Source organism: Erinaceus europaeus, chromosome 1 (assembly GCF_950295315.1).
Source record: "Erinaceus europaeus chromosome 1, mEriEur2.1, whole genome shotgun sequence".
NCBI classification, from domain to species: Eukaryota; Metazoa; Chordata; class Mammalia; order Eulipotyphla; family Erinaceidae; genus Erinaceus; species Erinaceus europaeus.
The window spans coordinates 110,341,266-110,358,308 of record NC_080162.1 but is presented as its reverse complement, the minus strand read 5'-3'; the positions used below and the strand labels follow the sequence as shown (position 1 = coordinate 110,358,308).

Genomic DNA, 17,043 nt, shown 5'->3' with positions numbered 1-17,043 from the left:
CCCATATCAGATATTGTAATAGCCAAAAGCTGGAAGCAACCCAGGTGTCCAACAACAGATGAGTGGCTGAGCAAGTTGTGGTATATATACACAATGGAATACTACTCAGCTGTTAAAAATGGTGACTTCACCGTTTTCAGCCAATCTTGGATGGACCTTGAAAAAATCATGTTGAATGAAATAAGTCAGAAACAGAAGGATGAATACGGGATGATCTCATTCTCAGGCCGAAGTTGAAAAACAAGATTAGAAAAGAAAACACAAGACGAACCTGAAATGGAATTGGAGTATTACACCAAAGCAGATAAAGATAAAAGAACAGATTACGGGAGGTCAGCGGTAGTGCTGCGGGTTATGTGCAGGTGGCACAAAGCTTAAAGGCCGGCTCAGGGATCCCGGTTGGAGTCCCCGGCTCCCCACCTGTAGGGGAGGAGATTCACAGGCGGTGAAGCAGGTCTGCAGGTGTTTTTCTCTCCCCCTCTCTTTCTTCCCCTCCTCTCTCCATTTCTCTCTGTCCTATCCAACAACGAATGACATCAAAAATAACAATAATAACCACAACGAGGCTACAACAAGGGCAACAAAAGGGGAAAAAATGGCCTCCAGGAGCAGTGGAGCAGGCACTGAGCCCCAGCAATAACCCTGGAGGCAAAAAAAAAAAAAAAGAACAGATTACACAGAAATTACAGTGTGAAGGGAAAATGATGAATGGAGCAACATTAAAACTATAAACTTCAGGGAGTCAGGTGGTGGCGCAGCGAAGCGCAAGGACTGGGACTGGCGTAAGGATCCCGGTTCAAACCCCTGGCTCCCCACCTGCAGGGGAGTCGTTTCACAGGTGGTGAAGCAGGTCTGCAGGTGTCTATCTTCCTCACCCCTTCTCTGTCTTCCCCTCCTCTCTCCATTTCTCTCTGTCCTATCCAACAACAACAATAATAATAACTACAACAACAATTAAAAAAAAACACCAAGGGCAACAAAAGGGAAAATAAATTAAAAAACTAAAAAAAAAAAAACTGTAAACTTCTGGGAGTCAGGCGGTAGTGCAGCAGGGTTAAGCACACGTGGTGCAAAGCGCAAGGACAGGCTTAAGGATCCCTGTTCCAGCCCCTGGCTCCCCACCTGCAAGGGAGTCACTTCACAGGCGGTGAAGCAGGTCTGCAGGTGTCTATCTTTCTCTCTCCCTCTGTCTTCCCCTCCTCTCTCCATTTCTCTCTGTCCTACCCAACAACAATGACATCAATAAAAGCAACAATAAAACAAGAAGGGCAGGAGTCGGCTGGTAGAGCAGCGGGTTGGGCGCAGGTGGCACAAATTGCAGGGGCCAGCGTGAGTATCCCGATTAGAGCCCCCAGCTCCCCACCTGCAGGGGAGTCTCTTCACAGGTGGTGAAGCAGGTCTGCAGGTGTCTATCTTTCCCCCTCTTTGTTTTCCTTTCCTCTCTCCATTTCTCTCTGTCCTTTCCAACAACGATGACATCAACAATGATAACTACAGCAACAATAAAAAAACATCAAGGGCAACAAAAAGGAAAATAAATAAATAAATAAATATTTAAAAAAGAAGGGCAACAAAATGGAATAAATAAATATTTTAAAAAGTTTAAAAAAAAAAACTGTAAACTTCTGCATGAGAAACTGTCACTAAGTCAAGAGATGAGCAACAATCTGGGAAAGGAGTAGAAGGTTCATTTTATTCCTTGCCAGGAAGCGGGACTTCAGTTAGGAGGAGGGGAAAGAGGGCAGAAGTGTGCGTATAACAGTGTGCAGCCAACCGGAAGAGCATAGCAGCAAAATGCATGAAGGTGTAAAGGACATCTACCCCTGTGTCTGGGTTTCTGCTTATAGGAAACACTCCCCCCACTCACACCTCAGTGTATACATTGAAGAAGCACTTCTGGCGTTACATAAAGTGCAAGCCAAGGGTTTTCATTGCTGCGTTTTATAACAAAGAGAAGGAGAAACTGCTGAGATGCTTGTGAGTGGTTTAAAGATAAAATAAACTCCCATGTTCAGCGGGGAAGCAATTACAGAAGCCAGACCTTCCACCTTCTGCAACCCACAATGACCCTGGGTCCATGCTCCCAGAGGGATAGAGAATGGGAAAGCTATCAGGGGAGGGGGTGGGATATGGAGATTGGGTGGTGGGAATTGTGTGGAGTTGTACCCCTCCTACCCTATGGATTTGTTAATTTATCCTTTCTTAAATAAAAGCAAATAAATAAATAAATAAAAAGATAAAATAAACTTGGAGTTGTGCGGTAGCACTGCGGGCTAAGCGCACGTGGCATGAAGTTCAAGGACCAGCATAAGGATCCCAGTTCGAGCCCCTGGCTCCCCACCTGCAGGGGAGGCACTTCACAGGCGGTGAAGCAGGTCTGCAGGTCTCTGTCTTTCTCTCCCCCTCTCTGTATTACTCTCTTCTCTATTTCTCTCTGTCCTATCTAACAACGATGACATCAATAACAATAACAATAAAAAACAACAAGGGCAACAAAAGGGAAAATAAATAAATATAATTAAAAAAAGATAAAATAAACTATATCACACCCACTCAGGAGAACTAAACCCCAGTCAACAAAAGCAGTTCATGAGGCTGTGGAGATAGCTCAAGCTGGTAGAGAGGGTAGAGTAGGACCTAAAATCCTGAGGCTGTCTAATCTCTGACATGGCATGCTCTGGTTTCTGTTTTGTTGTCATTGTTTTTGTTTGCTTGCTAGTTTTGCCTCCAGGGTTATTGCTGGAGCTTGGTGCCAGCCCTACATGTCCACTGCTCCTGGTGGCCTTTTTTTTTTTTTTTAATTGGATAGGACAGAAATTAAGAGGGGAGGGAAAGAGAAAGAGAGACCTGCAGACCTGATTCACCATTTGTAAAGTGTCCCCCTGGCAGGTGGGGAGCCAGGGGCTTGAACCTGGATCCTTGCATGGGTCTTTGTGCTTAGTACTATAAATGCTTAACTGGGTGTGCCACTGCCCACCCACCCTTCACCCCCCATGTTCTGGCTTCTCTGTCTCTCTCCTAAGAAGTAAATTAAATTAAATTAAATTAACCCCTTTTTTTTTTTTTTTTGGAGCTGGGACCTTACACAGGCATGATTTCACAATACTATTTTTTTTTTTTTTTTTTTTTTTACCAGAGCACTGCTCAGCTCTGGCTTGTGGAGGTATGGGGGTCTGAATCTGGGACTCTGGAGCCTCAGGCATGAGATTATCTTTGCAAAACCATTATGCTATTTAGCCCACCCTTCATCACCACACTTCTTCATTCAAATACAGAAAGAGACATCATAGTACTAGGGTTTTGTCCATTGTCAAAGTCACCTGCCATGTGGTGCCAGGGTTCAAATCTGGGTCTGTGAATAGCACTGCATGTACTGTGCCTTGTAAGTTATCTCTAAGACCCAAAAGAAACACACACACACACACACACACACACACACACACACACACACACACACACAATGCAAGCATGCCCCTCCACCTCTTTTGGCATATTTTCCACCCTATTTTCTTGTTTGTCCCCAGTCAGCCCAACACTGCTAATGACCAAGCCTCTGCTGCTCTCTAGTGGTCTTTCTAGTACTTGCAAAGCATAAGGTCTGCCCAGCATCCCCACCAGCAGGAATTGTGTACATCAGGGACACACACCCTCTCCCCATAATAGCCAGCCCTGTGGACACAGCAAATGCACTTAATACATTTTCCCCCACCTGTTCAGGGACTATAAACAACTCATGTCACAGTATTTATTCTACAAATATGCTGTGCTTTGAGGCTGTTGGAGTTTTTGTGAGATTTCAAGGAAGCTCGAGGTAAAACCAGATAAAAATAGGGGCATATGACAGAGGCCCAAGGAGGGCCAGAGGGGGCTTCCTGACAACCTGACACTGCTTTTCCTTGCTTAATGCTGCCCCTACCCCAATCCTGGGAACCCAGTTAAAACCCATTGCTCTAAACACTGGACTGCCCATTGCCTATTGCCCATTGTGACATTCTGACTTGTTATCAAGTTGTCAACAGCCCTGCCAAGGGACACAACACAAGCACCAGGCTTTCTTTGCCTTTCTTTCTTCCTTGCCAGTGCTTTGCTGGGGCTCTGAACCTGTGTGCTACCACTGCTATCAGACTCATTCTTTTTTTCCAGATAAAGGATGAGACAGAAAGGAAGAGAAGCTTCCCCACTGTGTGGTGCTCCTGTGTGGAAGTTGAGGTCTTCATATGTGGTAAAGTGTCAGCTATTGCCCTGCCCATTTCTTTTCTTTATTTATTGATTTTGCTGATAACCAGAAAATACTCCATCTCTACTAGGATCAGCACAGGGTTCTAGATAGCTTTGGCATTTACAATAGTAAGCAAAAAAAAAAAAAAAAAAAGAACTCCCAGGGTGCCAGGTGGTGACACAGCAGGTTAAGCGCACAAGGCGCAAAGCGCAAGGGCCAACATAAGGATCCCAGTTCGAGCACCTGGCTCCCCATCTGCAGGGGGGTCATTTCACAGGTGGTGAAGCAGGTCTGCAGGTGTCTGTCTTTCTCTCCCCCCTTTGTCTTCCTCTCCTCTCTCCATTTTTCTCTGTCCTATCCAACAACAGTAACAACAATAATAATAACAACAGCAACGAGGGCAACAAAAAGGAAAAAGAATAGCCTCCAGGAGCAGTGAATTCATAGTGCAGGCACAGAGCCCTAGCGATAATCCTGGAGGCAGAAAAAAAAAGAACTCCCAGAGGCCAGGCAGTGGTAGTGCACCCAGTAGAGAGAACATATTGCCATTAGCCATTTGAGAGAAACTGGGCTGATGCCCCTGACCCCCACCTACAAGGGGAGAAGTTTCAGGAATGGGGAAGCATGGCTATACCTATGCTTCTCTCTCTCTCATCCCCTCCATCACTCACTATAAAAAAATAGAAAAAGGGAGTCGGGCTGTAGCGCAGCGGGTTAAGCGCAGGTGGCACAAAGCACAAAGACCGGCATAAGGATCCCGGTTCGAACCCCGGCTCCCCACCTGCAGGGGAATCGCTTTACAGGTGGTGAAGCAGGTCTGCAGGTGTCTATCTTTCTCTCCTCCTCTCTGTCTTCCCCTCCTCTCTCCATTTCTCTCTGTCCTATCCAACAATGACAACAATAATAACTACAACAATAAAACAACAAGGGCAACAAAAGGGAATAAATAAATTAAATAAATATTTAAAAAAATAGAAAAAGAAGGTGGGGGAGATAGCATAATGGTTATGCAAACAGACTCTCATGCTTGAGGCTCCCAGGTCCCAGGTTCAACTCCTCCACACCACCATAAGCCAGAGCTGAGCAGTGCTTTGGAAAAAAAAAAATTAAATAAAGAAAAAATAGAAAAAGAGAAAAATGGCCATCAGGAGTCGTAGAGTTGTACAGGTATTGAGCCCTAGCAGTAACTATAACCTAGTGGCATAAAAGAGGGGGAGAGATGGCTCCCATCAAGGCACATATCAGGTCTTACGTCTTTCCAGGGGATTCCTTCAGCCAGAAGATGTCATCACTTGTAATTCCATATTCCAAGGCACCTTCAATCTATCCAGGAAAAAAAATAAAGGAGCCATTATGAGAAGAACATCATTTGGCATTTGGCCTGACACAGAGGAGTCCTCAAAGACAAAACCTGTTTTGCAGACAGAACTCAACCAGAGGGCTGCCGAAATCCTTCACTTGAGAGAGAGTAGGTTTGTTTGCTTGTTTTAACTACAGTACTGCTCAGTTCTGGCTTCTGGTGCTTTGGGGGATCGAACCAGAGACTTTGGAGTCTCACGTATGAGAGTCTCTTTGCATAACAATTATGGTATCTCCCCCCCAAAATAGCTCACGTGGATAGTGTGCTGCATTGCCATGACTCAGGTTTGAGCCTGGCCCCCTTAGCATGGAAAGAAGAATTGGTATTGTGGTCTCTTTCATTCTCTATCTATCATATATATTTATTTATTTATTTATTTATTCCCTTTTGTTGCCCTTGTTGTTTTATTGTTGTAGTTATTATTGTTGTTGTCGTTGTTGGATAGGACAGAGAGAAATGGAGAGAGGAAGGGAAGACAGAGAGGGGGAGAGAAAGATAGACACCTGCAGACCTGCTTCACCGCCTATGAAGCGACTCCCCTGCAGGTGGGGAGCCGGGGTTTGAACCGGGATCCTTATGCCGGTCCTTGTGCTTTGCGCCACCTGCGCTTAACCCACTGCGCTACAGCCCGACTCCCCATTCTCTATCTTTCTCCTCTAGCAAAGAAAAAAAATACCCACCAGAGTCACCCCTTCCATCTCACATGTGGTTGTGATGTCTCCACAGAGGCTATGACTCTCTGAGGACAACCTGTCTCTGGCTGTCTGCTCAGGACTCAAAGCACTGAGTGTTTATTTTACTTTAATTAATTTTTAAAGAATTTTTAAATTTATTATTAGAGATAAAGAGAAATTGAGAAGGAAGGGGGAGATAGGGAAAGAGACAGAGAGACACCTGCAACCCTGCTTTACCACTAGTGAAGCTTTCCCTCAGCAGGTGAGGAGCAGGGGCTTAAATCAGCGTCCTTGAGCACTGTAATGTGAGTGCTTAACCAGATACACCACTGCCTGGCCCCCAGCACCGAGTGTTTCTTGGCTGTATGAGGCCCAGGAGGTTAGGACAAAGCCAATAATCTTTCCTCCCTGCCTTATTGAACCTCCCTTTGATTTGGACCTGAGCTAGAGAGGGAGGGAGAAGAAAAAGCCTGGGTATAGGTGGCAGGCAGGATGGGGGTAAGCACCTTCAAGGGCAAGCACAAGTGGGCCTGTACCCAGGAGCTGTCCAGATGGCCTGCAGCCCAGGGAGTCTGACAGGGGGGCCCTCAACAGGTGGGGAGACACAGAGACAAGTGCCCAAGGCACGGCCTGTCAGAGTAAGATGTGCTACGAGAACGGAAATGGAGTTTAAACAGTTTATGATTCTAACTGGCAACAAAAATAAAGTCAGGGATTTCTCGAGTTTGCTCAAGGGAAACCAAAAAGGTCTGGAAACCAAAGGGGCTAAAACATAAGCAGGTCTTAGTGGGAATGGTGGGGGGGGGGACGAGGGGGACAGAGGGAGAGTAGAGCAAGTAGAGCTGCCTTGTCATCCCCTGCATGGCCAGTTCTGGCAGCCTCCCAGCCAGGCTCTAGCAGGTTAATGCCATGTGTGGGTGACCTGGCATGAGCAGATATGCCACTCTGCCCAGATAGTCAAAGAGACCAGGAGGATCACCCAGCTCCCAGGAGCCTGACCACAGTTTTCAAAAGCTTTAAACAGAACCAGCGTGAGTCCAGCTGATGAGTGAGCAGTCAGTACCATCACCTACTTTGCTCCAGTCTGTTGTAGCAGCTTTTCTTTCTTCTTCTTTTTTTTTTTTTTTAATTGCCACCATGGTTATCACTGAGACTTGGCGCCTGCACAGACCCACTGCTCCTGGAGGCCATTAAACACACACACACACACACACACACACACACACACACACACACACACACACACACACACCTTTGTTTTATTTGATAGGACAGAGGGAAATTAAGAAAGGAGGGGGGAAATAGAGACGCCAAAAGGGAGGGACTGGGTGGAGGTGCCCAGGGTTAAGCACACATAGTACAAAGTGCAAGGACCTGCGCAAGGATCCTGGTACAAGCCCCTGGCTCCCTGCCTGCAGGGGGATCACTTCACGATCATTGAAGCAGGTCTACAGATGTCTATATTTCTCTCTCCCTCTCAATTTCTCTCTGTCCTATCCAACAAAATGGAAAAAAATGGTTGCCAGGATCTGTGGATTCATAGTGCCTTTACCAATCCCAGCAATAACTCTGGAGAGAGAGAGAGAGAGAGAGAGAGTCTTGCCCCTTCACGTGGTGAACATTTGTGAAACTTCCCTCCACGCCACCCCAGGTGGGGAGCGAAGAGGTTTAACCTGGGTCCTACCTAGTATTGATACAAGGTAATGTGTGTGCTCAGCCGAGTGCATTGATGCCCTGCCCCAGTTATAGTTGCCTTGAGGGACAGCTCTGTCACCCTATAGAACCACGCAGCCTGCCCAAGGGCTACCTCTGAGATGGTGACAGCTAGAAACTGCTCTCACTGGCCTGACTGCTAAAGGTGAGAGCTTGCGGCCCCCAGGGACAGCAGGTGTACATTTTCCTCTGTGTCCTTTCTGTCTACCACTTACAGAGAAAACAGCATTAAGGTGAAAATCAGGGTGCTGAATAAGCCGCTGAGAAGGAACAGAATCATCCCATTGTTCTTCCTCTAAGTAAGAGGAAGGAGTGGCCTCCAACCTACAGTAGTAGCAGTGAGCCTCACACACCTTGCACTGTAGCCCCACAGAGGTTCATGGCTCATGGCACCCTGTTCCTGGAGCCTCTGGGAGACCTGCAAGGATGGGATCTGGGTCCAACCATTCTGTACCTGATTGCTGCTTTCCACTCCCTTCTCCCTTCTTAGGCCCTTCCTTAGATCCCCCTTCCTCATGGGCTAGAGGATAGAGAGGTCCCATATTATGAAAGATGGGGCCAGAAGGTGGCCCAAGAGCTGGTGCAGTAGATAAAGCACTGAGCCCACAAGAGTGAATTCAGGGGGGTCGGGCGATGGCGCAGTGGGTTAAGCGCATGTGGCGCAAAGCGCAGGGACCAGCGTAAGGATCCCGGTTCGAGCCCCCGGCTCCCCACCTGCAGGGGAGTCGCTTCACAGGCGGTGAAGCAGGTCTGCAGGTGTCTGTCTATCCCTCCCCCACTCTGTCTTCCCCTCCTCTCTCCATTTCTCTCTGTCCTATCCAACAACGAATTGCGTCAACAAGGGCAATAATAATAACCACAACGAAGCTACAACAAGGGGGGAAAAAATGGCCTCCAGGAGCGGTGGATTCATGGTGCAGGCACCGAGCCCAGCAATAACCCTGGAGGAGGAAAAAAAAAAAAAAAAAGAGTGAATTCAATCCTGGGCACCACACATACCAGAGTGATAATCCGGTTCTCTCTCTCTCTTTTTAAAAAATTTTTTAAAAGATTTTTTAAATATTTATTTATTCCCTTTTGTTGTCCTTGTTGTTTTGTTGTTGTAGTTACTATTGATGTCATTGTTGGATAGGACAGAGAGAAATGGAGAGAGGAGGGAAAGACAGAGGGGGAGAGAAAGAGAGACACCTGCAGACCTGCTTCACCGCCTGTGAAGCTACTCCCCTGCAGGTGGGGAGCCAGGGGCTCAAACCAGGATCCTTATGCCAGTCCTTGTGCTTCATGCCATGTGCGCTTAACCCGCTGTGCTACTGCCCGACTCCCATAAATATATATATTTTTAAAGGCAAAAAAAAAAACAACCGAGGGGCAGGCAGTGGCACACTTAGTTAACTGCACACATTATAGTATGCAAGGACCTGGGTTCAATCCCCTGGTCCCCATCTGCAGGGGGAAAGCTTCACAAGTGGTAAAGCAGGACTGCAGGTGTGTCTCTGTCTCTGTCTCTCTCCCTTTCTATCCCCCCTCCCCCTCAATTTCTCTGTCTCTATCCAATAATAAATAAATAAACAAAACAAAAGCAAAAAAAAAAAAAAAGGGAGTTGGGCAGTAGCGCAGTGGGTTAAGTGCACACGGTGCAAAGCGCAAGGACCAGTGAAAGGATTCCAGTTCAAGCCCCCGGCTCCCCCACCTGCAGGGGAGTTGCTTCACAGGTGGTGAAGCAGGTCTGCAGCTGTCTATCTTTCTCTCCCCCGCCCTGTCTTTCCCTCCTCTCTCCATTTCTCTCTGTCCTATCCTACAGTGATGACATCAACAACAATAATAACTACAACAACAGTAAAAATAACAAGGGCAACAAAAAGGAAATAAATAAATAAACATATTTTTTTAAATATCCCAGGAGGTAGCATACTGAATACAGTATTGGGCTCAAGCATGAGGTCTCAAGCTCAACCTCCAGCACTGAATAAGCTAGCATGATACTCTGATTCTCTCCCCCCATGAATTAATGAAGAAAGCTTTAAAACTTAATTTTAAATGGCAAACTAAAAAGTTCAGATTTGACCTTTTCTGAACTTTAAAAATTAACTAAAAATTTGCAGCAAGGGACCAGGTGGTAGAGAATCTGTCGGAGTGCATACATTATCTCACAACGATCCAGGTTCCAGCCTATTCGTCCCACCCCATCCAGCCACCTTCAAGGGAGATACTTTGTGTGTAGTGAAACAGTGCTTCTGAATCATGCCTGGGTAATGAAGAGATCAAAAGAGAAATGACACATTTTCTGGAGAACTTTGGAAATGGAAAGATGAGTGAGCAATTCCTAGGGGAGGCTGCAAAAGCAGCAAGAAGGAAGATCAGGGGGTGGGCAGTAGCACAGCAGGGTAAGTGCATATGGCACCAAGCCCAAGGACCAGCATAAGGATCCCGGCTTATCTTCAAGCCCCCAGCTCCCCACCTGAAGGGGGGTCGCTTCACAAGTGGTGAAGCAGGTCTGCAGGTGTCTTTCTTTCCTCCTCTCTGTCTTCCCCTCCTCTCTCGATTTCTCTCTGTCCTATCCAACAACAGTAACAATAACAATAATGACGACAACAAGGGCAACAAAAAATGGGGAAAACGGCCTCCAGGATCAGTGAATTCGTAGCACAGGCAACAAGCCCCAGCAATAACCTTGGAGGCAAAAAAAAAATATATATATATATATATATTTATATAAATATATAAATATATATATAAATATATATATAAATATATATATTTATATAAATATATATATATTTATAATATATATATATATATATATATATATATATATATATATATATATATATATATCACAGCAGGCTCAGTCAACAAGAAATAAAGACCGCAGGGAAACTGATATTACAACTGAACCAACTAGAAAAATAATAGCAGGAAAAAAAAAGTGGAAAATAATAATAAATAAATGCTGAAATAAAAGGAAGATATATAAAAATCAAGTGGGAGAGGGGGTCAGGCTGTAGCACAGTGGGCTAAGTGCACATGGCATGAAACTTGAGGACCCGTGTAAGGATCCCGGTTCAAGCTCCCGGCTCCCCACCTGCAGGCAGTGAAGCAGGTCTACAGGTGCATCTTTCTTTTCCCATCTCTGTCTTCCCCTCCTCTCTCCATTTCTCTCTGTCCTATCTGGCAATAACAACAACAATAATAACCACAACAATGATAAAAACAACAAGGACAACTGAAAGGAAAATAAATAAATAAAATATATTTTTTAAAAAATCAACTGGGAGAAGACATTTGCAATACACACATGTGACAAGGGACTGATGTTGAAAATTCATTAAAAAAAATCATGGGGGCTGGGTGGTAATGCACCCGGTTGAGCACATATGTTACAATGTATAAAGACCTGGGATCGAGCCATTGGTCCCTGCCTTTAGGGGGAAAGCTTTGCAAATGGTAAAGCAGGGCTGCAGGTATCTCTCTGTCTCTCTTGCTCTCTATCTTCCTCTATTTCTGGCTCTCAATTTCTGGCTGTCTCTATCCAATAAATAAAGATTTTAAAAAATTTTAAGAATTAAAAACTTTTAAAATTTTTTTATGTTTATTTATTTATTTTCCCTTTTGTTGTTTTTGTTTTTTATTGTTGTTTTTATTGATGTCATTGTTGTTAGATAGGACAGAGAGAAATGGAGAGAGGAGGAGAAGACAGAGGTGGGGAGGGAAAGAGAGATACCTGTAGACCTGCTTCACCGCCTGTGAAGCGACTCTCCTTCAGGTAGGGAGCCAGGGGGCTTGAACCAGGATCTTTATGTGAGTCCTTGCGCTTTGCGCCATGTGCACTTAACCCGCTGTGCTACCGCTGAACTCCTGAATCAAAAATTTTTTTAAGAAAATAAATTAAAGAAATCATACAGCTCAAGAAGAAGGCAAGCAATCCAGTACATAAGTGGCCAAATATCTGAACAAACAGTTCTCTTTTTTTATTATTATTTTATTCATTGGATGGAGACAGTCAGAAATCAAGAGGGAAGGGGTAATAGAGGGGGGAAAGATAGAGAGAGACCTGCAACACTACTTCACCATTCATGAGGCTTTCCCCGTGCAGGTGAGGTACAGGGACTAGAACCCAGGTCCTTGCATATTGTAACATGAGCACTAAACCAGGTGCACCACCACCTAACCCGAGAGAGTTCTCTGAAAAAAGATATTTAGGGAGAGTCAGGCAAAGTGCAAGGACCAGCGTAAGTATCCCGGTTCAAGCCCCCCGCTCCCCACCTGCAGGGGAGTCGCTTCACAAGTGGTGAAGCAGGTCTGCAGGTTTCTATCTTTCCCTCCCCACCTCTGTCTTCTCTTCCTCTCTCCATTTCTCTCTGTCCTATCAAAAAACGACAACAATGAAAAAACAAGGGCAACAAAAGGGAATAAATAAATAAATATTTTTTAAAAAAAGATATTTAGGGGCTGGGTAGTGGTGCACCTGGTTGAGTACCCATGTTACAATAAGCAAGGAAGGACCTGAGTTCAAGCCCCCCCTCCTCACCTGCAGGTGAAAAGCTTCACAAGTGGTGAAACATTGTTGCAGGTGTCTCTCTCCCTCTCCACCACTCCCTTCCCTCTTGATTTCTGGCTGTCTCTATCCAATAAATAAGTAAAGATAATTTTTTAAAAAGTTACATCACAATGTTTAAAATAAAATAAAAAGGATATTTAGATGGCCCACAGATATAGGAAAAAATACTCTGTCACTAATCATTAGGGAATGCAAATTATGATCATAGTATAGCTACCCTATACTATGAAACTGGTCCACAGCAACATAAGATGACAAGTATTGGTGAGGAGGAGAAGAAAGAACTCTGATACACTGTTGATGGGAATGAATACTGGTGCAGCCTTTATGGAAAACAGTCTGCAGAGTCCTTAAACAAATACAAATGGAAATACCTTGTGGTCCAGCAATACCACTCCTAGGCATCTATCCAAAGGACATAAAAGCACCAATTTGGAAAGATATATGTATCACTATGTTCACAGCTATACTATTTATAATAGCCACAAGTGTAAAACAACCTACACGCCCAAAGACAGGTGATAGGATAAAGAAGTTATGGAACAGGGGCCAGGTGGTGGCATATCTGGTTGAGTGTGCATGTTACAATGCACAAGGACCCAGGTTTGAGCCCCCAGTCCCCACATGCATGGGGAAAGCTTTGCAAGTAGTAAAGCAGGACTGCAGGTGTCTCTCACTGTCTCTCTTCCTCTCTATCACCCCCTTCCATCTCAATTTCTGGCTGTCTCTATCAAACAAATAAAAATTAAAAAAAGAAGTTATGGAATATATATTCAATAGAATACTTCACTTCGATTAAAAAAGATGAGATTGGTGGGTCAGGCGGCAGCTCACTGGTTAAGCACACACATTACAATGCACATGGACCCAGGTTCAAGCCCCTGGTCCCCACCTGCAGGGGCGAAGCTTCATGAGTGGTGAAGAAGGGCTGCAGGTGTCTCTCTGTCTCTTTCCCTATCCCCCCCTTTCCCTCTAAATTTCTCTCTGTCTCTATGCAATAATAAATTTTTTAAAATATTTATTTTATTTATTTATTTCCTTTTGTTGCCCTTGTTGTTTTATTGTTGTAGTTATTATTGTTGTTGTCATTGTTGGATAGGACAGAAAGAAATGGAGAGAGGAGGGGAAGACAGATAGATACCTGCAGATCTGCTTCACCGCCTGTGAAGCGACTCCCCTGCAGGTGGGGAGCCGGGGTTTGAACCGGGATCCTTATGCTGGTCCTTGTGCTTTGCGCCACCTGCGCTTAACCCGCTGCGCTACAGCCCGACTCCCGCAATAATAAATTTTAAAAAATAAAATAAATTTAAAAAATTTTAAGTATTAAGAAAAAGATGAGACTATATCATTTGGAATAAAACGGATAGAACTGGAGGGGAGTACACTAAGTGAAATAAGTAAAGTTTTGAAAGGCAACTCCCAATAGTTGCACACACAGGTAAAATACAGGTGACTAAAGCAAATAAACTTGCAGAGAACATGACAAAACCAAACTGTCTCAGACTCTATGAGGACAATGTCAGCTCTGGGGGGCGGAGGTAGCACAGATTTTGGTGGAGGTATGGGTTTGAATTGATATCCCTAAAATATTTTACTTTAAAAAAAATACCGTTAAATCACTAATAAAAAATGAAGAAAAAAAAGCTCAATTTTCAACAAAAATTAAAAGAATGTGAAAAAACAGGAAATTGTGGCCTTCATACACCATACACTACTGACAGAAATGTCAAGTGGCATAACTGCGGTGGAAAACAGTCTGGCAGTTTCTCAAAAGGTTAAATATAGCTACCCTGTGACTCAGCAACTTTATTCCTTGGTATACAGCCAGTAGACATGAAAACTGAAGTCCACAGAATGTTTCACGGGTGTTCATAGCACTGTTCACAACCAAGTGCAAACAGTTGACAGGTGGATAAAAAGAACGTGACCCTTCTACATGAGAAAATACTATTCGGGGGCCGGGAGGCAGCAGGTTAAGCACACATGGCGCAAGGCACAAGGACTGGTGTAAGGATCCCAGTTCAAACCCCCGACTCCCACCTGCAGGGGAGTCGCTTCACAAGCGGTGAAGCAGGTCTGCAGGTGTCTGTCTTGCTCTCCCCACCTCTGTCTTCCCCTCCTCTCTCGATTTCTCTCTGCCCTATCCAACAACAACAACATCAAATAACAACAACAATAATAACCACAACAACGATAAAACAACTAGGGCAACAAAAGGGGAAAAATAGCCTCCAGGAGCAGTATATTCGTGGTGCAGCCACCGAGCCCCAGCAATAACCTTGGAGACAAAAAAAAAAAAAAAAAAAAACTATACTATTCGGTCACAAAAGGAAACAAAGCCTTGACACTTGCTGCAAGAGGAACAGACCCTGACAGCACACTAGGTAAAGGCAAAGTGTCCCACAGATGCACAGAGACAGAAAACAGGTCAGTGACTGCTAGGGGTTGGAGGAGCAAGAGATACACAGTGACTGCTAACGGATACAGGGCTTTTGGGAGACAATGGAAAGGAAATGTACTAGAATTAGATAGTGGCCTTGATGGTTGCACAGCTATGAATATACTAAAAGCCCATTGTACTATATCTTTTTTTAATCTTTTATTTATTTATTATTGGATAGAGACAGAAAGAAATTGATAGGGGAGTGGGTACAGAGAAAGGAAAGAGACAGAGAGACACCTGCAACCCTACTTCATGACTCATGAAGATTTCCCCCTGCAGGTAGAGACCAGGGTCTTGAACGTGGGTCCTTGTGCACTGTAATGTGAGCACTTAACCAGTTACACCACTACCTGGCCCCCTGTACTGTATCTTTGATGTGGTATATTTAATGACATGTAGATTTTATCTCAATCTTTTTTTAAAAATATGTGGGAGTTGAGTGGTGGTGCACCCAGTTAAACACACATTACTGTGTTTAAGGACCTTGGTTCAAGCCCCTAGTCCCCACCTGAGGCGGGAGGAGGGTGGTGGGGGCAGAGGAGAGTTTCACAAATGGAGACAGTGCTACAGGTCTCTCTCTCCCTCCCTCTCTCTCTCTCTTTCTCTCTCTTCTTTTTGCCTCCAGGGTTATTGCTGGGGCTCACTACTGGTACCACAAATCCATTGCTCCTGATGGCCTTTTTTTTTTTTCTTTTTTCATTTTACTTGACAGGACAGAAAGAAAGTGAGAGGTATGGGGGAGATAGAGAGTGAGAGAGAAAAATAAACACCTGCAGACCTGCTTTACTGATTATGAAGCATTCCCCCTGCAGGTAGGGAGTGGAGGCTCAAAGCTGGATCCTGGGCCCTTGTGCTTAGTACTATGTGCACTGAACCAGGTACGCCACCACCTGGCCCCCTCTCTCTTCCTCTCTAATTCCCCTCCCCTTCAATGTCTGCCTGTCCTATCAGATAAAAAAAAAATTAAGAATTAAAAAAAGAAAGAAATTTATGGTAGGGAAGGAGGGACAAAACTTAAGTCCTGGATATTCCAATATTTTGAGGCCAGAGAAATAAGGAGAGATCAAAAAAGATGGCTGAGAGCTCAAATCCCAGATACTTGCTCATGCTAAGGTATGTGCTCTACCAAGTGAGCTAGCCCCTGGGCCCACAGAATTTTTTTTTTCTTTTTGTATAAGAGTGGGGAGGCTTGGGGGCTGGACAGTAGAGCAGTGGGTTAGGTGCACATGGCGCAAAGCGCACAGACCAGCTTAGAGATCCCGGTTTGAGCCCCCGGCTCCCCACCTGCCTGTCCCTATTCAGGCGCCAGATGCCAGGCTAGCCTGAGGGTGTTTCTTCCCAGGCACGTGCTCTCTAGGTTGGAGAGAACTCTGCTGGAGCCAACCTAGGCTGCTGCCTACTCAGCGATGCAGGAGAGGAACCAGGAATTCTCGTGGCTGAGCGGGAACGCAATCCATGCTGGCTTTATTCATCTGCATTTATACTTTCCAGGAAGGAAGTGATAGGGTGTAAAAGGAAGTACATAGGATAAGGGGGCGGAGTGGAAAAAGAGCATGAACCAGTGGGGATTAAACCAATGGGGATTAAACCAGGGTGGGTCTCAAACAAAACAATGATTATGTAAATAGACCACAGCATTAAGCAATGCAGGGGAACCTGGCGTGACACAGATAAAAACAGAAGCAGATCTGGGTTGGGTGGGTGGGGAGAATACAGGTCCAAGAAGGATGACAGAGGACCTAGTGGGGGTTGTACTGTTATATGGGAAACTGGGGAATGTTATGCATGTACAAACAATTGTATTTACTGTTGAATGTAAAACATTAATTCCCCAATAAAGAAATTAAAAAAAAAAAAAAAGAAAGAAAGAAACAGAAGCAGAACTAGCCAAAGGAAAAATGTTCACCAACACCCACCTGTAGGGAGGTCGCTTCACAGGCAGTGAAGCATGTATCTACCTTTCTCTCCCCCTCTCTGTCTTCCTCTCCTCTCTCCATTTCTCTCTGTATTGTCCAACAACAACAATAACAACAATAACAATAAACAACAAGGGCAACAAAAAAGGGAAAAAAATAG

At 44.8% G+C, this 17,043-nt stretch overlaps 1 protein-coding gene across 3 annotated transcripts in view; it reads right to left on the bottom strand.

Annotated features, from left to right (window-relative positions):
• Window positions 1-17,043, bottom strand: part of TXNRD2 (thioredoxin reductase 2) — an 83,877-nt gene that overhangs the window by 42,427 nt on the left and 24,407 nt on the right. For all 3 annotated transcript variants that reach the window (XM_016192873.2, XM_007533926.3, XM_060193499.1), the window contains exon 8: window positions 5,472-5,542. In XM_016192873.2, coding sequence (XP_016048359.1) covers window positions 5,472-5,542 — 71 coding nt within the window. The remainder of the gene's footprint in view (window positions 1-5,471; window positions 5,543-17,043) is intronic.